The sequence below is a fragment of the Lampetra fluviatilis genome, chromosome 60 (assembly GCF_964198595.1).
Source record: "Lampetra fluviatilis chromosome 60, kcLamFluv1.1, whole genome shotgun sequence".
NCBI classification, from domain to species: domain Eukaryota; kingdom Metazoa; phylum Chordata; class Hyperoartia; order Petromyzontiformes; family Petromyzontidae; genus Lampetra; species Lampetra fluviatilis.
Window position 1 is genome coordinate 7879081 of NC_136334.1, and position 26591 is coordinate 7905671.

Consider the following 26591-nt stretch of genomic DNA (forward strand, 5'->3'; position numbering starts at 1 on the left):
AGCGCTCCTTCGCTTCATCAACAATCGCCGTACGCTCGATTCGGGGCGGACGCCCTATCCACGGATTTCCCCGAGTGACGGAACCGAACGCGAGCGAGGCCACAAACAAACCCCGTGGGGCGGAGTGGAATCTTCTAAACTTGCCTAGAAATCCACAAATGCAGCACGGCAATGCAGGCGGGTGAAGCAAACGACGATCACGCAGGACACACACCCCCGCCCGCTGCCACAGTCGCAATTAAAAATAAGTAATAAAAAAAAAACTTTTTTTTAAAAACACGCGTTAATGAAATGTACCGTGCTAGTGATGGAAGAACTTCACGACTCCAGGAAGTGGCCCCGAGGCTTGCCATAACGTAAGGGACCGCTGCCAATTTCAGCCAACGTCAGTTTAGCGTGGGCAATTAGAGCCAAGCAGAAACATAACATATAAAAAATGTTTTAAAATACGTTTTTTTATGATAGAATATAGTATTGTCATCAGTATGACATACGTATACCAAGTTTGCAGTCGATAACCGCATTGTGAAGTGGGTTAAAATTGAGTTACAAGATTTGAGGATACGACGACAGACAGAGTGAGTTACTAAAAATCGTGTAAAACAAAACGTCACGGCAACCTTTTTACGAACGGATCCACACGAGTCTCCTGGGGGGGGGAAGAGATGCACGTCACACGATTACATCGTACAATTAGAACACTCGAAGAGTCCAACATGCGACGTGTGAGGACACGAGTGGTGAGACAGGTGAATGAACGATGGGGTGGTGTGAACAACGAACATGACGCTCGTTCCGCACACAAAGCGCTCGCCACAAGTGCACCACCATACCTCGCTGATCACGTCGTGAACCATCATTCAGCGAACTCCGGTCGTCCTCGCGGCGACATTTGGCTGGCCATCGAACAAAGACAGTCACTGCAGATGCGCTGCTTCTGCGGCCGTCTGGAACGCTCTTCCTTCCGATCTTAGGAAGCCACTGGAGCTTCGCACTTTTAAAGCATCTAGAGCAGGGGTGGGGAACGTCCGGCCCACGGGCCGTACAAGGCCCGCGAAATCATTTGGTGTGGCCCTGCCAAGGTAACCGCAGGCGGGACTCGAAATTCAACAAATCTAGGAGCAAACCTGGAAAAGCAGTTGCGAGTAGCAACATCATCAACACCAGCTAACATCACACGCCTCGCCAAAGAGAAGCAGTTCCAGCCATCGCATTAGGGGCGAGTTAATTAAATGTTTGACCAAATATAACGGGCTAATTTTTAAGTTGATCATTTTGTATGGCCCGCGAATGATGTTATAAATATCCAAATGGACCTTGGCAGAAAAAATGTTCCCCACCCCTGATCTAGATGGACAAACTAATTTATTTAGAAACTGCTTTTACTGTTTAGTTTGTTGTCTTAGCACGGTTGGCTACGTTCACGGTGCGAAAGAAGTCCAACACACGTACAAAGAAGTAGATAAAAGCTTGCACGATGCTGCTGTGAACGACAGAAGATATCGAAACGGGTGACCAACTTCCGGTCCTCTCTGTAGGCCCAATGCTTGGGTGGGCCCCTCCAGCCACAAATAGCAACAACCTGCACACACTCGATAGTTACTCAAACAAATACTTGAACAAGGATATTGGAGTCGGCAGAGGGGACAATAACGGAATGGGAGTTCGGGACATTGAAGAAGCCACCTCTCTCGTTGTGGAAGAGATTCACTGATGGGAGCGCCACAAAAACAAAAAAAATGTTAACTTAGTTTGCATTCTGACCACAAGTATTGTTGTTAATGCAGACGTGATTCCTTGTAAAAGGTTTCAGTTTGGCTTTTTAACATCTTAACGCCTGTTTTGTTGCCAGAAAAAATGGGAAAACCTGTTCTCAATACTCTTTGGTTCTTTCGGTAAAGTCACGTAGGTATAAAATAAATTAAATCACGACGTTTCGGGCGCAACACAAGCGTCCGTCATCAGGTGGGAAAGCGTGGCCTGCTGCTATTCTCAATGTTAACTTCTTCACCTGGTATACAGGAGGTCGTAGGTTCGATCCCGACCCCGACGCCTGCTGTATATTTGGAGTCTGCGTCTCTCTTCACGTGGATTTTTCTCCGGGTCCTTCAGGTTTTATCCCTCCACATTTATACTCGACACGCGTTCATGGAGTATTTGTCTGCAATACCTTTCGAACGTGATAAGCCCCTTCGATTGAGCTATCGTCTGTGATAGCCGGGTCGTTTCTCAGTGGGCCTTGCCTGGTAAAATAAAGTTTAGTTTTATAGTTTTAATTTATAGTTTAGTTTTTAGACGGTGCCAGTTCGGGGGGGCGAGATGGCCACATTGGCACGGTTGGGTAATCCTGTGGATCTCGTGCTTTTGGAAGGGTCCGTCGATCGTGCAGATTTTGTGAAACTCAAGGCCGTAATTATAATATATATATCATCACCATCCCCCCAATATTCAAATATGCTCAAAATGTCCCCCTCCAATATATTGATGACAAATATTTAACAAATAATCATTGCTATGCTACGACAGGCAACTACGCACCACCGCCCGAAATGATCATTAGCAACTGGACTCATAACTAAACTTAACAAGTTGCCATTATGATTACTACTACTATTTCTAGTATTAGGTGTACTGCGGTTCTGCGTGTGGTTTGTCCCAGTGGTGGTGCTGTACCCCAGCAGAAGCCGTTGCTCGACTGCTGTGTGGAGGTACAATCCATGTCAAACACTGTCCTGTCTCTCCATTTCATTACTTTCAAATTCACATGTAAACCCACAGACCTCACATAGAGACCCATAGACACACAGAGACCCATAGACTCACATAGAGACACATAGACTCACATAAAGACCCATAAACACATTTAGACTAAGTTGTGATCAAACCGGCTTCTCAAGCATCATGAATTGAGGGTCTCAGTCCGGTTACCAATGACTGCACAACAACAACAACACCCGTAACATTAATGACATTACATTTTTAACTTAATTCTGCTCATACCAACCTGAGAATTAAAAATAAAGTGGTATCACGCGTGACGATGCTCTCTTTTCAGGGCATGATAAAACATGTGCCGCTGGATCGAATAAAGTTGCCAACTAAAGCGACGTCAGAACTAATGGACATCTTCCAAAGCCGTTCTCTTGCACAAGGAGGTGCACTGCTTTCCTGCGGGTACTGAACCGTAATTTGTCCAGGAATCAAACTCGGCTTGCTGGGTTTTTAGTGAGGTGTGCTCTGACCTCTGAGTCACCAGACCACCTCGACACAATTACAATTGACCCCCAGGTCATCGTGGTATTTATCACCTGCATCATCAGGGTAATCATCACCATCATGGGCGTTATCACCATTACCACCACAGCCACCATCGTCTAGGTTACCATCACCACCACTACCCCTGTCATAATGGCAATCATCATCATCATGGCTATGATCATGATTATCATCACCAACAGCAGCTGTTCTAGACAACACAACGGGTCATCATCTCGATCATCATCATCACGGTTATAACGGTAATCATCAATCATGGCTAGTCTAACACGTAGGAGGCTTTCGCGACCAATATCATCCCATAAGAGTTTTTTTTTTTGGGTTAGATCGCGTAAATATATAAATGTGTCGTTAAACCCGTCACCACCACCCGACACAGCCAACTAGTAAGGGTTGTCATGTAAACAGAACGTGCCAATTCGTCACTAGTACAGCACTAACCGGTGTCTTGGAGAGTAAAGCCTCAACATTTACAATCTGAGTACGACTACTACTGGCCAAGACTAATTAGAGAATCTATCGAAATTGAAAGAAATAAAAATAATTTTAACCGTTTGGATAGCTATCGGCTTAGTGCTGCGTGGAAGCGAATCATCAAATAATACATTGTTTAAATGCGTGCCTATACAGGGCACCATACTTCAATAGGGATTACCGTTGGTACAGCTATTTTAATACACGCAATGGACAAGAAGAACAAGATCAAAGGGCTCGAATAATGTGCATGCATAGTGTACGTTGACTCGTTAATCCCCCCCCCCCCTACAAACTTTTCGCAAGAGTGCAGAAGTGTGGTCCCCACATCTACGCCTCTATATAAGGAACGAAACAGGTGGACTTCTCCACAAATCTGGCTGTCGCCTGATGAAGCTGGTTGTAATTACTGGCAAAACATCGCAGATTGTAAATGTTCTGGCTTGGCTCTCCAATGCATTGGTGTGCTGTACTAGTGACGAATTGGGACGTTCTGTTTACGTGACAACCCTTACTAGTTGTCTGTGTCGGGTGGTGGCGGGTTTTAACGACACATTTATATATTCACGCGATCTAACCCCCCAAAAAAACCCCTCTATTATGGATCATCATGGTTATGACCATTATCATCACCAGACGACACAGCAGGTCGATTACAGCGCTGACCCTGCTTCCACCGCCACCACCACCGCCACCGCTGCTGCGGCCCCTCCCTAGCGGGCCATGGCGGTGGCCGTGGCGGCGAGCCTCGGGCAGGTGCGTGGCCTCGCGCGGTGCGGCCCGCCCTTGGCCAGCTGCGTGGCTGCGCGACGCAGCTCCCGCGCTTTCTCCAGGTGCGCGCGGGCCGCCTCCGCCTCTCGCTCCACACGAGCGATTGCGGCCTGCGTCACGGGCCACCCGGCGGCCTCCAGCGCCGCCAGCAGCTCGCCCCGGCGCGCCACGAACGAGGGGGCGCGGCCGCCTTGCGCAAACCTGCGACGTGATCGGCACCCGTGGGCTCGTTATCGTCGCCGTCAATTCAGTGATCGTAGTCGTCGCTGTCGCCGTCGGTATTAAAACGCGCCATTGCTCGGTGACGTTAAGGTTTGCAGTGGTGCGCAGGGCACTTGACATGCACACCAATCACGGCTACCCTACTGCAGAACGTTACATTAAATAACTTTTTTCATTAACATTTTTATTATTTTACCAGTTAAGGCCCCACTGAGCTTCGTAGCTCTTTTTCAGAAGTGACCTGGCTGTCACAAACAATAGCTGAAGCAAGTGGTGGCTTATCACGTGGAAATTTGTCGCAGCCAAATACTCCGAACGCGTGACGTTGATTCTAAATGTGGAGGGAAAACCAGAGGACCCGGAGAAAACAACACGCGACCACGGGGAGAGAGATACACAAACTCCTAATATACAGCAGGCGTCAGGGTGGTGATCGAACCCACAACCTCCTGTATACTAGGTGAGGTAGTTACCATCTCGCGTGGGTTGCCTATGTCTAGTGGCCCACGCCTTCCCGCCTTCAACGTAGCCAGCACCTGAGCCCCTGCAGCCCGGAGGCAGCGAGTGCAGTTGCACCGACTGCACACTTGGTAACCACGCCGCTACCCGCTCACACACTCTCACCTCTCTTTCTGCTTCTCGGGCAGAGCTTGGAACACCATCGCGTCCAGGTGTCTGTGTTACAAAAAATAAAATGAGTCGGTTGTAAAATCACAACTCGAGCTTTCATTGAAGCAATCTCATCATAATAATAATGTGATGTCATCTTCCAAAGAGGTCTTTTGTTTTGCACGCGGTGATGTTACGCTGCACTCCAGTATGAGTATTTGCCTCTTGATAGGACAACACCATCGTTCAGTTTACCACAAATGGTTTAGTGACAATACGAACTAAATCAATTTACATCATGGGACCTCCTTTGCAAGTACCAAAATATAATAATAGGTTTTTTTTTGGGTACTGGCAAAGGAGATCCCATGATGTAGTTGCTCACCCCGAGCCCTCATTACTCTGATAGTGCATTGTCTTTGTGCGGTACGCCTTTTGGCGTCCTCTGGTCTAACACCGTTTGAGACGAGGCTCAAAAGAAAGCTGTCTCTGGTGTGGACCAATTAGTTTCAAAGACAATGCATAAATTATCAGAGTATGTTTTTTGCTTGCATTTTGACCACAAGTATTGTGGTTAATGCAGACATGATTCCTTGTAAAAGGTTTCAGTTTGGTGTTTTAACAACTTAACACTTGTTTTGTTGCCAGATAAAAGGGGAAACACCTATTATCATAAATCAATTTAGTTTTTAACTCGGGTTAAAAAGGGCTTCTGTTGGTTTAGGTCACGTGTGAGAAGTAATCAGTATGATGTATGGCTATGCAAGGTTTTAGAAGTCACGTGATGACACGCCACATTTGGTAAAACGAACTCGAGTTACCCTGCGAAGCACTCTGTACGGATGCCTGTCAACCAACAGACTCTCTTAAACTTTCAAATCAAGGGGGAAAATGTCAGTCATCTGTTTCTATGCAACCGACCCAGGAGGAGAATTTATAAACCCGTAGAGCGACTCAGTGCGGTGGTGCTGGGGAGCTGAACCAAAGTCTGGTTGGACCAGCGGTCGGATGTTACTTCTCTATGAAGATGTTGACATTACGACGGATCGATGGGAGTAGTGGTGCCGGTAAGGCGGGCCCCTCACTTCTCGTAAGTTTCGATCTGCTTGGTGAGCCGAGCCTCGTAAGCGGTGAGGTTCACAGCGAGCGGGTTCACCAGCTGCACGCGTGCGCCGCCGTGAGACTCAAACGCCAGTGGCATAATCTGGGACACGCAATCATCGTCGTCGTAATCAACATCGTTGTCATAATCATCACTTGGCATGCATCGATTCACCAAACTCCCCAAGCAGTCATTATGCAATAAGATGAATTATTTCTGTGGTGTCATGTGGATCAAACACATACAACATATACGAATTGAAAACAAACGATGATAACACACACATAATCCAAATAATGCATCAACGTACGGTGAGCACAGCAAGCGATGCTGCATCTATACATCATCCGTACGTTGAACTAAATCAGCGCGTGTCCTAACAGGCAGATTGCCTCCCCACTAGTTCTGGATCGTCAGTCAACATTACCACTGTCCGTCGCTTACTTTAGCGAGTCGGGAGACGCGCGCTTTGACTGCTTTCAGTTTAACACGTAGGCTTTTGCGACCAACATCATCCATAATAAAAAAACAAATTTTGGGTTGGATCACGTAACCCAAAAAAAAGCACCACAAAAAACCCCCTATGTTTTGACCGCTTCGTTTGACAGTGCAGGAGAGGGAAGATCTGACAGACCTCGTTGAACACTTTGGAGTGCACGTTCTTTCCCAGGATGGGAACGTAGGTGGCCGAGACGGGCAGGGCTGTTGGCTGCAGAGCGTCCATTATGGTCAGCCTCTTGGCCACCAAACTGTTGCGTGCCAGCCAGCTGTGACCCGAGGGGGAAAGGGACTTGAACGAATGCGTTGTTGTTATCAGGCCGCACGCATTACACGCACACGCAGAGTGCTCGCCACAAACGAACCACTACACCTCGCTGATCTCGTCGAGAGCATAAACCATCATCGCGCGAACTCCCGTCGTTCTCGCAGCGGCGGCTTTTGGCTCGGCCATCAAACAAACACGGTGGTTACCGCATCGCACGCTTTCAGGTGCGTTGTTGCGGCTGTCTGGAAGACTCTTCCTGCCTATATTAGGAAGCCACCAAAGCTCTGAACTTTTAAATAATTTGGATTGACGAACTCATTTCTTGAGAACTGCTTTTTGTGTTTAGTTTCTTGTCCTCCGCCTGCATCTCTGATTAGCACGGTTGGCTCCGTACGGTGTGAAAGAAGTTCAATGTCGTACATACTTGAACACGTTAAGCGCACGTACATATTGATTATGGAGAATCAAATAAATAAATAAAGGCGTACTTCTATCAACTCACTCTTTTGAGGTTTTCTTTTTGGATTTTGGTGTTGTTGACTTCTCTTCCATTAACTCTGGAGAATGAGAAACAGTGCGGTGCAGCGCAGCACCGCAGTTAACGCGCTGCGCAATGAACCCGGCGATCGGTGTTCGATTCTCGTCCGCAGCGAACGTCAGCGGCGAGCGATATCTGAACCGGGCCTCCCCCTTGATCAACCCAGTACCGATCAGCTTGAAGTATCATCCTACAACCTCCGACGATCGACACGGCGTGAGATCAGCCCTTCATCAAACAGCGGATTGACAAAAGGCAGCACCATGGAGAACTCAGGTTAATCAAAGGCAGCTGAAACCCAGGCTCGACCAAAAACCGAGCCAGCTGGAACACTTCCAACTTTTCCTTTTTTAAGTTCAAACATCAACTTCATTCCATTACGAAACACAAAATCGCCCGAATCCACGCGTAGATTACTGACCGCCCAGCGCGACAGCTTCCTTGCGGAGGTTCGTGTCCAGCAGCCGTCCACTTTCTGGCAGCAACCACTGTGGCTCGGGAAGGGCAGCCCGTGACCCAGCCGCCTTGACCTCAGAGCCACCGGCAGCTCCGTGCAGGGCCCGCAAGAGGCTGGAGCGTGTGTGGGCTGCGTCGGAATGACAGAACGATCGCAGACAAATCCAGTAATGCCATCCTTGGAGGATGGTCTCGCAGAGTGCAGGGGTGGGGAGCCAGTTCCCTACTGAGGGCTGAATATAACTTAGAAAAGCCTTTGGCAGACAAAGATCCCCCATATCGCCTTTAACAGATTGTTAGGGCAAGTGCTGTTAGCCTAACCTGGTAGAAAAAAAAATTGTAAAACTTTGTTGAGAGTAGCACCTATGAAGGTCAGCAAGGCACACAAGGGGGTGGGTGGCCAACACCACGCCCGGCCGCCTTTATCTCCCTAGTGGCGATGTTTACATACCACCAGGTACTCATTTGAGGCTGAGTCAACCTCCGTGATGCCCAGGACCATTTCAGATAATCATCACTGGTGTTTGCCTTGAGCGGGACTCGAACTCGGGCTGCGGGTTCGTAGCGCAGCGCGCTAACCGCTACGCTACCGTTTTGGCGGACAACCACATTAACACGAACCATAGCATTGTCCAAGAACAATTCGGTTTGAAGTGCAACGCGCGTGCGCACACACCCCACAGGCATGCGCACGACACACGGTGCAGCCCTCACGGTCACGGAACAGCAATCCGAGTACAGAGAGGCCCCTTGCAGTGACTGAACAGGCTAAGATTACAAACACGGCGCTGCCAGGTCAAATATCCTCTTCCAATTACCAATCAGTGTGGCCAAGATGCTCGCAGTGACAGATAATAACAAAAAATTGCGGACTGACTCTCTTCCTTCTACCACAAGGTACCTAGCAATTTGGGTAACGCCTCCATCGCCATCATGATCACATCACTCGTACGAGTCCTGACACCGAGATCCCGGCTAGCCGGCGTCCAATGGGCGACGGTTGTGACAAACCCACCCGGGTACAATCCCCTGTTGGTCGCCAGCTCCTCCAACGCAAAGTTGCGCCACTTGTGCTTCCTGTGCGCCAGCTCTTGGGGTGACGGGCGGCGCGGAGGGGGTTGAGGTGGGGCCGAGCCCCAACACATGGTGTCCCTGGTATGGGGAGGATGGCCCTGGGGGTGCCTGTTCCTGCCCTGGCCGCAGTCGGGGCTGGCGGAGCCGCGGGAATTCTCTGGACTGTGGGAGGACAAAAAACGAGCAGAGGGGGTAACAAAAAGTGCCGCCAGCTTCGTCGTCAACAACATCGGCTGGTCCCTCGGGGGCCACCGCGTCTCAGATCGCATCCCGACTCCGCGTGCCGACTCTCTCCGCTCATCTCCAGACTCCAGATCGATTCAAATTCCTTCGTCAGACTCCTCACCATCACAGACCACATCATTTTTTGTGGAGTCTTGGGTGACTGGGACTGCCAAGTCATTAGGCTTGCCATTTAATCACGGGCGGCTAAAACCTTGATTCGAACCCAGGATCTCAATGGTGCTCGTTCACTCCTTTGAGACGTCCTTAGTTGTGCAGCCACACAGCCACCTCTGTTATATACTTTTATCTTCTAAATTGTCAAAAAATATTTTACTTTGTAACATCCGGCTCTGTCGCGCGGCACCCTGCTCACAAGCCTTCGCCAATTCACGTGCCCCTCCACGCACACCTAGCCTGGCACAAGTGACGGGCGGCGGCTGTCATTGTACCGTGTGCGCAGCCCGTTGTGGTAACAATCCAGCAGCACGCACTCCGCACGGAGAGCTCCGGCTCGCTCCAGATCCCGCGCCCCCCTCGCCAGCTCCTCCTCCAGCAGGCGCACATCCTCGCTCTGGAAGACAAGGCAGCCTTACTTGCCCTGCGTACACGTACGTCTTCAAGTCGGGAGGCGCACCGGGGCTCCCACAAGGCCATGCGAGAGGGGCGTGTGGCAACAGTTTTGCGCCAGCTATCATAGAGTGCGGTCGTGTCGCTACAGTTCTCTGCGGTGAGTGCAATGTCTTTAAAAACAACGGCGCTACTACGCCTCTCGAAATAAAACTAACGCCAAGTCGCTTGTGCGTGTTCAAGATTCTGCAGTGAACGTGGACACCCCCTCTGCAACTTGCAGACGTCTCGGAACGGTAAAGGGTTAAGTGATGGAGAGAGCCTGTTGTAACAACAGGTGAGTTTTAAAAACGCGATTTAAAAAGTGTAACAGAACTCAAAAATTCCCAATTGAACCGAGGAGGAAGGCAATTCCACAATCGCGGAGCCTGGCTGCAAAAAGCTCCATCTTCCATAGAATAAGGTCTGGCCTTTGGAACCATAACGGATCGTGGTCCAGAATCAGCAGATACAAGTTTTCTCAGTAGAATATAAAAATTAAGCAGATCGGCGGTGAGATATTTACGCGATGTCGGGTGGTGGCGGGTTTAACGGCACATTTATATTTACACCATCTAACCCAATGGACCTTTATAATAGATCATATTGATGAGCCGGCCCTCGTACCGTGTAGGGGCGCGGCAGCCCATCTTGCGCAGGTTCGCCTGCGTACGGCTCGTCATCGTCAGAGTCCCCGTTGGCGGCGGGGGGGGGCGTGTGCGGAGCGCCGCCGGGCGGGTACACGTGGTAGCGGCCGCCCGTGTCGCTCGCCAGGCTGTGCAGGAAGTCTGCCGCCGTCGCGTCCTCGCAGCAGAAGCTCACCGTGTGCACGGGCACCGGCGGGTCGTAGCGCACGTGCGAAAGCACCGTCCTGGGAGGCTGGATTGAAGGGGGTTAAAAATGCAAGGGTCACAAAACGGCATTCAGAGTTAAATGCAGGGTCAGGGTTAAGGTATGTGGGTAGGGTGGAGGTGAGGGTTCAGGGGTTAAGCGTCGTAGCGCACGTGGGAGAGCACTGCAGTGGGAAGCTGGATTAGGTTTAATAACAGGAAAGGGTCAGGGTTAAGTACAGGGTTAGGGTAAAATAGTAGGTAAGGGTTAAACACAGGGTTAACGGTGAAACGCAGGGATAGGGTTGAAGTAGCACCTCCTTCCAACACGTTCCCAAGGGGTTTACCAACCTTCTCCATTCAAATACAGTCATTACACAAAAAAGACAACACAAATTTCAACTTGTAACGCGAAGAGTATTCACTAGCTCTTGAAGAGAGAGAATGACTCACAGGTGGGAATGGAAGCCATGTGGTCAGCCGTCACCAACAATTACCCAAACTCTTTTGTCCTTCTTTCGGTAAAGTCACGTAGGTAGAAAAAATCATAGATCACGACGTTTCGATCGCCACACAAGCATATAGCGAGGAATAATAATAGTAAGGAATAATCGGCCAATTAATGAGTGTTTATATGTGGGAGGAAACCGAAGTAACACAAATTTCAGGTGTGCAAGGCGGTAACGCTCTATCCCATACATACGAAAGAGGTGAGATCCACGTAGCTGTCAACCCCTTATCAGTGCCAGCTTATTACAGACCAAGTCAGACCTTATTGGTCACCCTGTACCCTGATAAATGTCAACATTCATCCTACAAAGTCCATCACAAGGGAGAAACACAAACAAAGAGACTTTTTTTTGGCCCGTATAGAAACGGCTGTACGCCGTATGGACCTGAAAACTCAATTTCCCTCTACAAGAATACGGGATAAACCGTGTGGGTTGACAGGTATGGGGCCACACTGGGACTAACCTCACATGCAAATGCAATCTCTGCATGCACTCACAACAACCACGCTCTAATTTTCCATCGCAGAGTCAGATCAATCACATGTGCAACAATAACGCTGCCACCTGTTCACCCGGGAAGGTCTCACTCAGTGTCGAGACCCTTGTTCTGTTGTGGAGTGACTCATGCAGCCAGCTATGGCTGCAGAGTTTTGGTAGTACATGTTGTTTACAATAGACTGATGGCCTTAATCTAAGTTGTCTTGTGGTTGTTGTTGTTTGACTTGCATCCCACTGGGATATTTGCACAGGGTTGGTGTACGGTGATTTTTCTGCAATATTTTGCTGTCTTTTCTTGGATTTTCTCTTTGCACATAGTCACTTTAAGATAATGGTATGGGGCCACACTTTATAATGTTTTCTTGTTCATGTTTTTTGTTTGTTGCGGTTGCACCCAATTCAAGAGCCGAATGGCTCACAGGGCTACACCTAATAAATGAACTTTGAAATGAACTTTGTTCAGGAGGGCCCTGCTGGACCGCGATGTTCGGTCAATTTCTTTCATGGGCGTTTGGCACCTGATCTGGGCGTCCATCGCTGAGCAGGTAGACCCCCTCAGTGGCGGGGTCTCCGAGGGCCAGCCTCAGCGCCCCCAAGGTGTCCGTGGATCCTCCGGCCTACAAAAGACAAAGATCACCCCCCCCCCCCCCCCCAGAATAACCTGTTACTTTAAATTATGTTGGGACAAGTGCTGTTAGCGGTCGTGTTGGCGTCAGAGGGCTGCACTACGACCCCGGCGTCCCTAGTTCAATTCCCGCTCACGGCCAACGCCGGTGACGATCATCTGAATGGGTCTTGGGCCTCCCCTAGGTCGACTCAGCCGCAAATGAGAACCTGGTGCGGTGTGTAAACATTGCCACTAGGGAGACAAAGGCGATCGGCACCACATTCGTGACAAAAAAAGTAGCCGTGCTTGATTTCAGTGTCAAATATTATAAACGGTAGATTATAAACTGCATGCAACAATTTAAACAATGAAAATACTGCACACGTATGTATATTACATGACTAATAACTACAGTCATAAAAACAGATAATGCACGGTGCGATTCGACGAAAAGTGTTCGCATCAGGCTGGTGATCGTCAAACACATCAAGTTGTTGAAACAAGAGCGGAGAAGTTCTACGCACATCACCCCATGACACAGAACCTTCCAGATTGGAGCGGTAAGTACAGTAAACACAGTAACTTTTGGGATATTTATTTGTGTCTACATGCATGTTATTCTTGTTGCCAATGTTATACTGTAAACACAATTAAGACACTAAAGAAAACAAACGTATGTGCGACACCTGAAAACGTAATGCTATGCAAGAATGTACAAAAATAAGCTATTGTAAATAATGATGATGTGGTGATTATCCGGCGTTTTTGAAAATCCGGCACCCCCTTCCCCTCGGATTATCTACCGTATGTTTTGATTTAAAGCTTTCGTGACTGCAGGGATTCATATTCTTGGTTCTTTCGGTAAAGTCACGTAGAAGGGAAACAATAAAATAAAAAAAATATAAAACAATAAAATTATCACGACGTTTCGACTGCAACACAAGCAATCATCATCAGGTGTGAAAAACACAGCAAGAAAATTTTAAAAAAGTGGCTACCATGAGAGATTCGTTCATGAGGCTATCCACATATACAAACACAGAGACAATTTCAACCGAGAAGATGGATTCTGGCTTAGCAATCATTGGAAGGATTTGATCAACCATTTCGGGTCTTAATTGATTGTGTTCATGCTTACGGTGACTTTCAGACCGCATTCCATTCTCTTCTTCTCCCCCCTCCTCTTTTCCGAACATAGATGGACTCGTCCATCTGGCCAACTGCCAAAATCGCTGTCCGTGGTGCTGACGTTAAGAAAAAAACGCCACTTTTTCAAATGTTCTTGCCGTGTTTTTCACACCTGACGATGATTGCGTGTGTTGCAGTCGAAACGTCGTGATAATTTTATTGTTTTATATTTTTGTTATTTTATTGTTTCCCTTCTACGTGACTTTACCGAAAGAACCAAGAATATTTACCGTATGTATATATACACTCCACGAGTGAATGAGAAGGTACGCAGCTGTTGTTGCCGAAGGTTCGTGTACCTCTAAACTCTCCACCCACGCTCTGGCGTCGTCCAGGTGGCTCTCGGTGGTGTCCACTATTTGGCGCCGCCAGGCCCCGGCGCGGGAACCGAACCTCACCAGGTTGAAGCCGGATTTGTACCGGAGCTGCTCCTGTTGGGTCCATTCAGGCTCAGCATTCTCATCGATCACATCATCATCGTCGTCGTCGTCATCAAATCCTCATCGGTATCATCATTATCAAATCATCATCATCATTATCATCAGTATTGGGATGTTGCACTGCTTGCTCCGAGAGTTAAAAATGCAAACTTGACTCGTGACGTGATGCGGATAACACCATTAGCATTTACCTGGGGGGGAAAAACACAAAACACTTTGGTGGCCATAAAACGTCGACTGACTCACGTCGATGAGGAGATAGAGCTTTTCTTTGAGCAGGTCCAGTTTGTCCTCCATCGAGAGGGAGGTGTCGATCAGGACGTACACACGGTCCTCCACGATCGAGCCAAATAGAACACGGCTGCCTCTCTGCAGCCACTCCAGCCTGGGCGACACACAGGCAGCGACGTGGCGACACACAGGCAGCGACGTGGCCACCACGGGACCTTTCCAGGGCCAGGCAACACATGCACCAACTCACCTGCGCCCACACAGAGCGACCCCTAAACAACCCAACACCTACACACACAAACACAATCCAACCCATGCATACACAACCCATCGTCCGTACAATCCGTCAGCTAATCGGTGTGGATCTCTTCCTTTATCTACTATCACTGCTTTGTTCATCCTAAGTAATATATTTTTTATATATATCTTTTACCACTGTATGAAAATCAACAGCTTCACAAGCCAACCAACACCTTACAAAAGCCAACACTTTATACAACACAAGGCAGTCAACAATCTACATGATAAAACAAAGACAAAGCGCGCCTGTACAGCCTTAACAGACTGTTGGGGCAAGTTCTGTAAGCGAGCAGCACCTATGAATGCTGGCACGGCACAAGAGGGGGTGGGTGGCCAGCACCACGCCCGACCGCCTTTGTCTCCCTAGTGGCGATGTTTACACACGGCACCAGGTACTCATTTGAGGCTGAGTCGACACACGCACACACACACACGCACACACTTACACGCACACACACGCACACAGATTGTCGGCGCCGTGGTGGACTCCACCTGCTCTGGATGAGGCGCAGGGCGGCGGTGAGGCGCACGGCGTAGTCTCGGTAGACGCGCTCGGGCACGTAGACGTGCACCAGGGCCCCGTCGGCCCACAGCGTGTGCACGAAGCACGAGCAGTAGCGCGCGTTCACGAGCACGCGCCGCCGCCGTCCCTGCGCGCACGCACAAGCACAATATTCATTTACACTGCAGGAGGAATACCGATGAGCGGTAAAGCTCTTTTCACAGGTGTCCAGTGGAGGCATGAGGTCAGAATGCTACAACAAACAATGCAAAAAACACAATAGGAGGGCGAGGTGTAGGAAAGGTAAACAAATCAGCATGGGCCTTCACTCGTAATCTGAACTAAACTATAAACTATTTTTATATTTCAGAAGCAACCTGGCCACAAAATAAGTGGCTAATCACGTGAAAATGTTTATAGCAGCCAAATTCTGTTAAACGCGTGATTTCGATTCTAAATGTGGAGGGAAAAATCCACGCGACCACAAGGAGAACACGCAAACTCCAACTATACAGGCGTCAGGGTCAGGCTCAAACCCACGACCTCCTGCATACCAGGTTAGGTAGTTAACATCGCCACCGTGGTGGTGTCACAGTGGCGATTTTGCCCGAATCGCCGAGGGGGCAAACCGCTTGGCAACAGGGGAGCGTTCCCCCCTCCCCCGGACACTCACGCAGTCGCCGTGTGCCGAGTCCACGACGCCGTCGGCGTGGCGGAACGCGCAGCGCCCCAGTGCCGTGTGCAGCGCGAGGCCGCGCGCCTCCAGCCCGTAGCGAGCGAGCCACGCGCGCGAGCTCTGCTCGGCCTCGTCGCTCCGCACGCTCGCGCAGTCCTCACTCCACGAATCGCCATCATCCGCGGCGGCGGCGGTGGCGTAGGTGGTGACGGCGGAGGTGGTGGCGGCGTCGCACCGATTGTAGGGGACGCACGGCCACGACTTCTGGCACGCGCTCCGGCTTGGACCTGCGGAACGAGAAGCCCGCAGGCGGCAGTTGCCGCGTCGTTCGCTCTTCTTCCTCCAACCTTCCGTGCTGTTGACTCCCGGGCCCCCGTTTAAGTCCAGGTGAAGGGCTTTCCTTTTCCTCCCTCTGTTTATCACTGCACACGGCGCTTGGTTGCTGCGCCTTCGTCCACGCGGATGGCGTGGTGGACGTGGCGCGCGGCGACTGCGGCATGCGGTTTGTCACCGTGTGATTCTGGCAAAATCGGCACCGTGGGAGCACCGCCGTGCTACCACGAGATGTTAACTACCACGCCTGGTATGCGGGAGGTCGTGGATTCGATCCCATCCCTGACGCCTGCTGCTGTATATTTAGAGTTTGTGTGCCTTTCTCCCTGTGCTCGTGTAGATTTTTCTCCCGGTCCTCCGTTTTTCCCTCTGTATTTAAAAACATGTGTTTAGAGTATTTGGCTGCTAGAAATTTCCACGTGATAAGCAACTTCGTTGGGCTATCATTTGTGATAGCCAGGTCACTTCTGAAAAAGAGCTGCATAGCTCAGTGTGCCTTACCTGGTAAAATAAAAATAGTTTATAGTTAAGTTTTGATAATGGACAAAGGCCTATGCTGCATTGTCACGACGCCTTACGTTGTGGGGAAGCGGCGGAGGTAGTGGACGGACCAGAGGTGGCGGAGGGAGCGGAGATCTCCCGTAGGATGAGGCGGATCTCCCCGAGGATTTGCGATGCCTCCTCCTTCTCCTTCCAAACCTCCCACACATCCTGCTGAACGCCCACTGCGAGGCGAGGCGGGGGGGTCGCAAGACACCAGCGTTATCTTAGTTCCATGCGACGGTCAACTTGCAGCGACCTGCGGTTGTTCAGTTTACACCAGTTGGAAAGTTTTAATTTATTTTCTTTAACTAAGAAGGTCAACGCGCAGCCCCCACTAGAGCGAGCACTCGAGAGCCCCTCCAGGGGGTATTGGGATTACTCTTCCACACGAGGCTGACATCTTGGAAGAGATGGGGGTGCACAGCGTTGGTGTACGGTGCTTTTTCTGCAATATTTTGCTGTCTTTTCTTGGATTTTCTGTATGCACTTAGTCACATAGTCACTTTAAGATGTTTTCTTGTTCGTGTTTTGGTTTTTGTTTGTTGCGGTTGCACCCGATTCAAGAGCCGAATGGCTCACAGAGCTACACCTAATAAATGAAACTGAAACCTACACGTCCGTCCACCAAGTGCAACCTGTCGATCGACCGTTGTTGCAACTGCCATGCCAGGGAGACCAAACCGGAGACCTCTGCATTGCAGGTCCAGTACGTGAACCATTACAACATTTGGAAAAATCCCGTCCACATACACACACACATATATATATAAAATATGACCAAATGTGTAATGATCTCCCTAAACTAAAATGAGATTTTTTTTCCCTCTCCCCCACAATGGGCACTTAACTAGTGGTGACAGTCTGCTACCATTTTCAAATTTGAATCAGCTTCCAGTTTGCGTTATTTTTCTCATACTGGTAGGAACCTCCTGGTTACACCAACCCACAGGAGATTATTGTGTCCGTCCGTCCGTCGTGCAGGGAGGGGCTGGGTGGGGAGGGGAGGGTGGGGAGGGGCTGGGTGGGGAGGGTAAAAATACGCGAGCGCTAAGGGCTGTCCTGTCGCTCGAGTCACCCTTACCGCACTGCTGAGAAGAACGCGGCCGGGAGGCTGAAACGGCGGTGTCGCGGGCGAGGGACACGGACTGGGCGCAAGACGTCAGCACGCACGTGTGGAACCTGCGGCAACGGACGGCATCAACGTTGTACCGACGGAGATGCTAATCAGCGCCTCTATCCCACTACGACGTGGGGTAAAACTCCAAAACAAACCTGACGTGGAATCAGATTAAGAATGTTTATTTAACTGGAGGAAATCCGATGAGCGATAAAGTTATTTTTCACAGATGTCCAGCAGGAGCGGGTCAGAACGTTACAACAACAATAGAGAAACACGATAGGAGTGCAAAATTGAGAAAATGGTAAGGAAATAACTTTTAAAAAATACAACAACAAAAATTATTAAACAATCAAAATAGGTTTGACCCTTTCTGGCAATAAAACAGGAGGTGTTAAGATGTTCAAACACCAAATCGATAACTTTTGCAAGGCATCAAGTCTGCATTAACCACACACAGTACTTGTGGCAAAACCATGCAAACAAAACATGCTCCGATAATTAAATTGATTGGCCTACACCAGAGCCAGCAGCCTTCTTCACGGCATAGTCTCACCAGTGTTAGACCAGAATCATTTTGAAAATGGCAACAAAGGTCCCATAGATATTTGTATCTGACCAGGTGAAGCCCACCTTCCCACGAGCCTCTCACCTGCCCCCCGTGAGGTCCGCGATCTCCCGCAAGAAGTCGCGCGAGGCCGACGGGGCGGCAGCGTCAACGCACGCGACGTGCACGGGACGCCCGGCCGTCCGCACCGCCTTCCTCAGCAGCTCACGGAACACGCCCTCCACGGGCCCGGCCACCACCAGGCACACCGCTTCAACCTGGCGGGCCGGGGGAGGGGGGGCCCAGAGCGGCACGGTGGCCAGATGTTAACTAACTCACCTGGCATACAGGAGGTCACGGGTTCGATCCTGGCCGTGACGCCCGTTGCATATTTGGAGTTTGCGTGTTTCTCTCCCCGTGGTCGCGTGGATTTTTCTCCCCACGTTTGGAAGCATGCGATTAGAGTATTTGGCTGATATAAATTTCCACATTTGTGATAGCGAGGTCGCTTCTGAAAAAGAGCTATGTAGCTCGGTGGGCCTTACCTGGTAAAATATAAATAGTTTAGTTTGGTTTAGTCTTGCCATATTTTCCCAAATTATTATCTCATAGGGCAGAAACCCTTTCGAAGCATTCAGGGGGACTTGGGAGCACGGTTTAAAAAAATAACGCCTATTCAACAGCACTTGCCCCTATAGGCTAAATGGTTAGGTGGGGGATCTTCGTCTTTGTATGTATGTACGTTGAACTTCTTTCGCACCGTACGTAGCCAACCGTGCTAATCGGAGGTGCGGGGTGGGAGGGGGAAGGACAACAGACTGGACGCAAAAAGCATTTCAGTTTGTTGTCCCTTCCGCGGCACCTCCGACTGTACGCCCGCGTGCATCGCCTCTGCTGACCGACCGCACGCTGCGAACACCGGTGAGAGCCTGGTGGTGCTCGCCTCTCACCGAGGGGTCCCCCAGCGCGTGCGTCAGCGCCTCCGCGCAGGCCGTGCCGCCGCAGGGCACGGCCTGCGCCTCCAGCGAGCGGAGCCACGACGAGGCGGAGAGCAGCGACCGCGGCGTCACCGACACGGCACGCTCCTGCCACGCCTCCAGAGTGTCACCCGCGCTGTGTCACACGCACACATGCACAAAGATCCCCCCCCCGTGGAGCCTTACACAGACTGTTGGGGCAAGTGCTGTTGGCGAGTAGCACCTGTGAAGGCCGGCACGGCACACGAGGGGGTGGGAGGCCAGCACCACGCCTGGCCGCTTTTGTCTCCCCGGTGGCGATGTTTACACACTGCACCAGGTACTCATTTGAGGCTGAGTCGACCTAGGGAAGTCCCAGGACCGGTTCAAATATTCGCCACTGTTAGCTGTCGTGAGCGGGAATCGAACTTGGGTCGCCGGGTTCGTAGCGCACTGCGCTGACTATTGTACCACCACTCCTCTTTGTCTCTGTGTCACACACACGCGCACGCACAGCCAGGGAAACACAACTGGCCAGATCGAAGGGATGTAGTGATTCATAGCTTCATATTGATTCGTATCACTACTTGGGTTCACGACAAAGCCACCGAATCACGAGAGAGTAGTGTAAAGCCTATAACCAAATCTTCCTGAATGCGCCCAATCTTGTCGGGTCTCAGAAGCTAAGCAGGTTTTGAGCCCGGATTGTGTTGGGATGATAAATCACGGTCAACAGTACAAGCCACCTTAACTAGCCCGCACTGACCAGCGCGGTGAAATGTAGTCCAATATATCCCACGACTGGAGAGGCTCCCATCCAGCAGTGGCTTGACACGGGGCCGTACTCGTACATATCAAGACGATTAATGTCATCCACGAAAAGCATGGATCATTACAGCGCTGCCGCCCCTTTCACTTCACGATGCGACGACGCGTCCATCCGTACCGGATCACGTTAAACCGCTCCATTTGCGCCAGCTGTTCTTGAACCAGCAGAACGAGCGCCTGGCGCAGGGCCCGGAATCGTCCCTCGTGTGCGCCCCCCTCAGCATCTCCGGTGCCACCAACGTCGATACCGCCGCCGCCGCCGTCATACAGCACCAGCGCGATGCTACGCTCGTGAAAGACGCCGAATGCCCGGCGCGAGCCTGAGCCGAGCCACAGCAGACGCTCGCGATAGAGCTGCTCGCAGCGCCACACCGCCTCGGCCAGGCTCTCCAGCTCCGCGCGGCTCACCGTCAGCTGGTGTTTGCAAGACAAACCACACGCGGTCGGGCCCCGTCAGCGGCCCCGCTGTGCAATCGATCATTAATTCGATCAATCACCACGCGAGGGTCGTCCAGCGAGACTGGCAGTCTCCCCGATAGCTCTCCGGTGCGTTTTCGCGTGTTGTCCGGCATGACGTCTGACGTTTCGCTCCCGGAGAAGCTCCCCGCGGTACAACCCGAAACCACATCGGTGAGCTCCATAGCAGAACCGCACACAATCCTCTGCAGGAGCGTGTCTCTTTTTTGGTACAAATGAGAGCAAAGGGAGAAATAAAAAACCAACACGGTACAAAACACTTGGAGCGTGTCTGGTTTGTCACGCATCTCGGATGGAGGATTGTGTCTCAACATGGCTCAGATGGGTGACCACCATGCAACAACCAGATTATGTAGGATTCTGGTGGGGGGCTGTCGTGGCAGGCATTACACTCAATGCTATTTTCGGTTGCAATGCAGCCTCACAATGGCCAGCGCTTTGAAACGCAACCTTCCAAGCTTTCAAATACCTCTTGTTAATGTGTTCGGCGCCACGACGGATTGCCTTGGCCTAAGCTGCTTCCGGGCACCGTACGATATGGTCGGCAGTGACGGCGAATAGGGTTGCATAATTCTAGATTTGAAGCTTTCGTGACTGCAAGGATTCATATTCTTAGGTTTTTTCGGTAAAGTTACGTAGGTGAAAAATTAAAATTAATAAAAGTAAAATACAAATAAAATAAAGTGATACAGCTATCGTGCTGTGACGGTTCCTCCTGAAGACGGAAGCTCGTGTTGCCTCCGAAACGTCGTGATTTTTATTTTACTTTTATTAATTTAAATGTTTTACCTATGTGACTTTACCGAAAACCTAAGAATAGGGTTGCATAATTCAATCAAATTGTCACGAGTTTGGATCATGAATTGATTGACGTTTTTCCCTTATAGAATCTATAGGTGTGTGAATCTAGAACCTGTACCAGCTACAATGGTGCGATTTAGATAATCTGTAGCAGTATGACTACAAGCTATAGTGTTGTGAAACTACAGCACCTATAGTTTTATGAAGAATGTCGAATCTTACGTGGTGTGAATCTTTGGAATCTACAGTGGTAAGAATATATATAATCTATCATATTGAGAATCTGTAGAATTTATAGTGGTGTGAATTTTACCCTATAGAGAGTCCCATCTCGCCGGCAGTACTCCAGAAAACGACCCTCGCCATACCGCGAGCTCACCAACCGGCCAAGGGACGGCTCAAAGTCTGCACACGGAACACCGTCATGGCAATTTCAGCGTCAATGTCCTTTTTCGCCGTCCTTCTGCCGCACCTTCGATTAGCGCGATGTTAGCTACGTATACGGTGCGAAAGAAGTTCAACATACATACACATACATGATACGCATCGCTTAAGCGTAACTTTTTTGAGTAACACGTTTAAAAAAAAAACTGCTATTTTATGCGTTACAATTAGAATCACCGGACATTTCCAGCTCTGCCATATTGCAACGGACAGCATGGTCAAAACAACCCCCCCCAAGAACCACAACTGAAGCCAGACTATCAGACGCATCCAAAGTAACCGGTTAGGTTATCGGACAAGGTGTGTAACGTTTGAAGTTTCCCCGTTTCACGTCGTGAGAGCTTCCTCCACTGTGGGCCAAGAGACTGACAGCTCCACTGTAAGACAGCGAGCGGTGGCATAAACATCAACATATTTTCAGAGGTAAAAATGTCTTAGCGACCGCACGGCGCCAATGAGACTATAATGGAATTTTGCTCTGAAGTCTACACCCACCCGATGTCGATTCTGCTGCGTCGTGAACAACGAAAGTTTATTCCACTGCTCGCTCGCCGTCTCTCCCAGAGGAGCTGCAACTCTCCGGCTCCACGGTGGAGGCGGCTCCCACAAACGTGAAACAGGGACACTTCACACGTCACACTCTGTGTCCCGTAGGCTCACCGGCACTTTGGAAGTGTCTGACAGCTTGACCTCGTTGACACCAAACGGGGAGGCATTCATCTGGCAGTGGATTAACGCAGGAATGCAAATGATTATTCCACACTGCAAGACTGGAGGGATCGGCACACCTGAGCGATCGGCTAAACTAAACTAAAAAAATATAATTCTAGATTTGAAGCTTTCGTGACTGCAAGGATTCATACTCTTAGGTTTTTTCGGTAAAGTCACGGAGGTAAAAAAATAATAAAATGAAAATTATTTAAAGTAATAATAAAATAAAATAATAAATCACGACGTTTCGGAGGCAACACAAGTCTCCGTCATCAGGTGGGACCGTCACAGCCAGATTTACTGTATCAAGTGAGGCTTCACGTGACTTTACCGAAAAAACCTGAGAGTATAAAACAATGTATTTTACCAGGTAAGGCCCAAAGAGCTAAACAGTTCTTTTTCAGAAACGACCCAGCCACAAATGATCGATCAACGAAGTGGCTTATCATGTGGAAATGGATAGAAACCAAATACTCTAAAGGCATAAAATCTAGACTTAATGCTTTTGTGACTGCAGGAATTCATATTCTTTGGGTCTTTCGGTAAAGTAACGTAGATAGGAAAAAATAAAATCGAAACGTCGTAGTTTTTCATTTATTTTATTCTTTTTTTAACCTAAGTGACTTTATCGAAAGACCCAAAGAATACTCTAAAGGCATATGTTTAACATGCAGGGAAATACCGAAGGACATGGAGAAAAATCCACACGGCCACGGGGCGAGAGACACGCAAACTCCAAATATACAACAGGTGTCAGGGTTGGGTTCGAACACACGGTCTCCTGTATACAAGGCGAGGTAGTTAACATCTCTGCGAGAAGCAGGACTCACCCTCGCGCTGTCTGAATCCGATCCTGGCCAGCACGTGCCGGAGTGACAGCCTCTGCCTCTTGAGGCCGTGCTGAGCGATCCAGGCCGACGAGGGTAGCTGCAGCGTGGCCTCGGTGCTCCACGCGGGGGTCACCCCCTCCCTGCTGCCGGGCCTCGACTCGCGCGTCCCCGTGGGGTCCTTCATCTCGCCCTCTTGCCGCACGAAGGCCCTTGAACGCGGCCGCAGACTCCACTCGTCCGAACTTGACCCCATCTTCAACCGCTTGTGTGGTTTTTTTCAAAGTAGCTTTATTTTCTTTGAAACGTAGAACCTGCTAAGTCTTAACAACACGAATAACACCGGAATCCGCAATAAAGGAGATGTTAGTAAACGCCATCAATTTAAATGGGCGCCACGGTGGTGTGATGTTAGGGGCCATCCATTTAGTACGTACGCAAAAATCTGTCAAAACTTGACCGCTCCCCACCTCCCTGTACGCACGCGGACTTCCCCCCCCCCTCACCTGCGCACGTACGCCTGACGCTTTACAGCTCATCGGATTCCTCCAGCAGTCTAAATAAATATTCAGAAATATTCCGATTCAATGACTGTACACATTGTCTTTAATTCACGGTTGCCGAGCACAAGGTCTGAAACGCCAAGGGGTTAAGGGGCCGTCCATAAATGACGTCACGCACCTGGGGGGGGGGGGGTCAGACATTTGTGACGATGTGTGACGGAACTATAAATAGAGACAACACGTTCTACTTAAATAGACTTTGTAATAAATGTTTTCTCCTACAACATCAGTGCAGCGCCACATTAAATACGCACTACAATGACAATAGTTTAAAGCGATTTGAAGCATGTTTCATTTTTGGGGGGGGGCAGAGCTTTGTGACGTCATATTTGAGGGGGGGGGTCTGACTTTCTGTGACACCGTGACGAGGGGGGGGGTAAACAATCGTCCAAAATCGCGTGACGTCATTTATGGACGGCCCCTTATCCCGAATCCCAGATAACCACACGGCGCTTCCCACACGGCGCTTCCCACACGGTTAAAGACCAACAGATGCAAAAAGGCCTCCTCAACCCGAATCGTTTTAACCCCCCCCCCCCACAATTCCCACCCGTGCCCCCTACTACACACAAATCATCGCCGTCTCTTTAAACCGTCTCACTCCAGTCTACAAATCCCTTTTGATGATCTTGCTCCAACTTCTCTCGCCCCTCATTTTTTTTTTACGATCAGAGGAAACAAGAAGATGCTCGGTGTAGTCGGCACTTTGCTTCGTTCATCATTTCGGTTTTTTTTGTTCAATGCTTTGCTTTATGTGCCCCCCCACCCCCCTTTTTAAACGAAAGATTTCAGAAAATATTTCACGCTCTTCTCTCCTCCTTCTTACCTCCCCTCTCTCTCTACCCCACCTCTCTCTCTACCCCCTCTCTCCCTAAGCCATGTCTATGTTCGCCCTGTTTTCTATGGATGTTTTGTTTACTACGACAAGTGCTGCATCTGCACCCAGCCCTTCTCGCAGTCCTACGGCCTCCGACGGTAGCTCGTATCTGCAGTCTCGCGTCTCTCGCCCCTCATGTCCCTGGCCCGTCCTGTGCGCTCCCAATCTCTCCCCATATCTCTGCACCTCCCTTCGTCACGCTCCTACTCCCTTCTCGCTCGCCTCCACTTGGAATCAACAGCCCGTGCGGGCACACAGGGCAACCATCTTCACTAGAACTACAACCTGCAGCTTGCCTTCCTCCCTTAGAACAACCCCCATCTCTGTTCCCTGCCCAGCCTATCATGCAAGTTACTGCTACCTTGCTTCCTGATACGACCAGGCTTAACCCCTACCCCTATCACAACCCCTATCACTACCCCAACCCCTATCACTACCCCTATCACAACCCCTATCACTACCCCAACCCCTATCACTACCCCTACCACTACCCCAACCCCTTTCACTACCCCTATCACTACCCCTATCACTACCCCAACCCCTATCACTACCCCTATCACTACCCCAACCCCTATCACTACCCCTATCACTACCCCTACCACTACCCCAACCCCTATCACTACCCCTATCACTACCCCAACCCCTATCACTACCCCTATCACTACCTCAACCCCTATCACTACCCTACCACTACCCCAACCCCTTTCACTACCCCTATCACTACCCCTATCACTACCCTATCACTACTCCAACCCCTATCACTACCCAATCACTACTCCAACCCCTATCACTATCACTACCCCAACCCCTATCACTACCCCTATCACTACCCCAGCCTCTATCAATACCACTATCACTACCCCAACCCCTATCACTACCCCAACCCCTATCACTACCCCAACCCTTATCAATACCCCTATCAATACCACTATCAATACCACTATCACTATCACGTCCCCTATCACTCCCCTTCCTTAACCTCTCCCGCCTGTTCTCCTGTTACCATAACCACCACATTCTAATAACCCCACTCTTAATCTCAACCACTATCACCTCATGTACAATTTTACAATTGCTGCAAACCGCCCTGGAATAAGGCGCTGCTATATAGCGATGGCACAGTTTCGTATTCCGAGCAGCATGAACGCTTCGTTAAACGAATGCCACGATTCCGAGAGAGAGATCTTCCGTCCCAGAGAGAGAGGGAGGGAGACGCCACCGCCCAGCAGCGCTGTGACAATAGCTGCTGATTGTAGCGATGATGATGATTATAACAATGATTACAATACATTAATCTACAATGGCTAGTGGACAAAACGTTAACAACTCGGCAGCTTGAAGGCAAACCCTCCCAGGGGACACTCACCTCCCTCCCCGCCTCCCTCGCGACTTTCTCTAAAGTCGCTCCGAACCAAGAAACATTCACTCACAACTTCATAGCGACCGCACTGTACGTACAGTCGTCGCCTCGGAGACGTCGCCGTGGCAACGGACGCGCTTGCCGGCGTCACGTGACTGGGGCGTGAGGGTGACACGTGACGTGACCGGGGGGGGGGGGGGCAACGTGAAGGTGACACGTGACCGGGGGGGGGGGGCAACGTGGGGATGACACGTGACGTGACCGGGGGGGGGGGGCAACGTGAAGGTGACACGTGATGTGACCA

The 26591-nt window shown here is 50.1% G+C and overlaps 1 protein-coding gene across 4 annotated transcripts; it reads right to left on the reverse strand.

Moving 5' to 3' along the window:
- Positions 1 to 474: 474 nt before the first annotated feature.
- Positions 475 to 26389, reverse strand: VWA3B (von Willebrand factor A domain containing 3B). 4 transcript variants are annotated; one of them, XM_078881074.1, is made up of 23 exons: positions 26294 to 26389; positions 23994 to 24043; positions 23491 to 23810; positions 21819 to 21910; positions 20346 to 20641; positions 19394 to 19556; positions 18549 to 18721; positions 17861 to 17958; positions 16815 to 16961; positions 15901 to 16190; positions 15218 to 15375; positions 14441 to 14579; positions 14054 to 14185; positions 12478 to 12576; positions 10747 to 10998; positions 9963 to 10084; positions 9230 to 9450; positions 8180 to 8344; positions 7723 to 7777; positions 7089 to 7221; positions 6438 to 6556; positions 5368 to 5418; positions 475 to 1483 (listed from the first exon to the last, which is right to left on the reverse strand). In XM_078881074.1, exons 3-23 carry the CDS (start codon positions 23741 to 23743, stop codon positions 1390 to 1392), a joined length of 3252 nt encoding a protein of 1083 aa, XP_078737200.1. In that variant the 5' UTR covers positions 23744 to 23810; positions 23994 to 24043; positions 26294 to 26389; the 3' UTR covers positions 475 to 1389. The 4 variants fall into 4 exon arrangements, with proteins under 4 accessions (XP_078737200.1, XP_078737198.1, XP_078737199.1 ...); XM_078881072.1 differs by lacking the exon at positions 475 to 1483 and adding an exon at positions 4285 to 4722; XM_078881073.1 differs by lacking the exons at positions 475 to 1483; positions 23994 to 24043 and adding an exon at positions 4285 to 4722.
- Between the last annotated feature and the right edge of the window lie 202 nt (positions 26390 to 26591).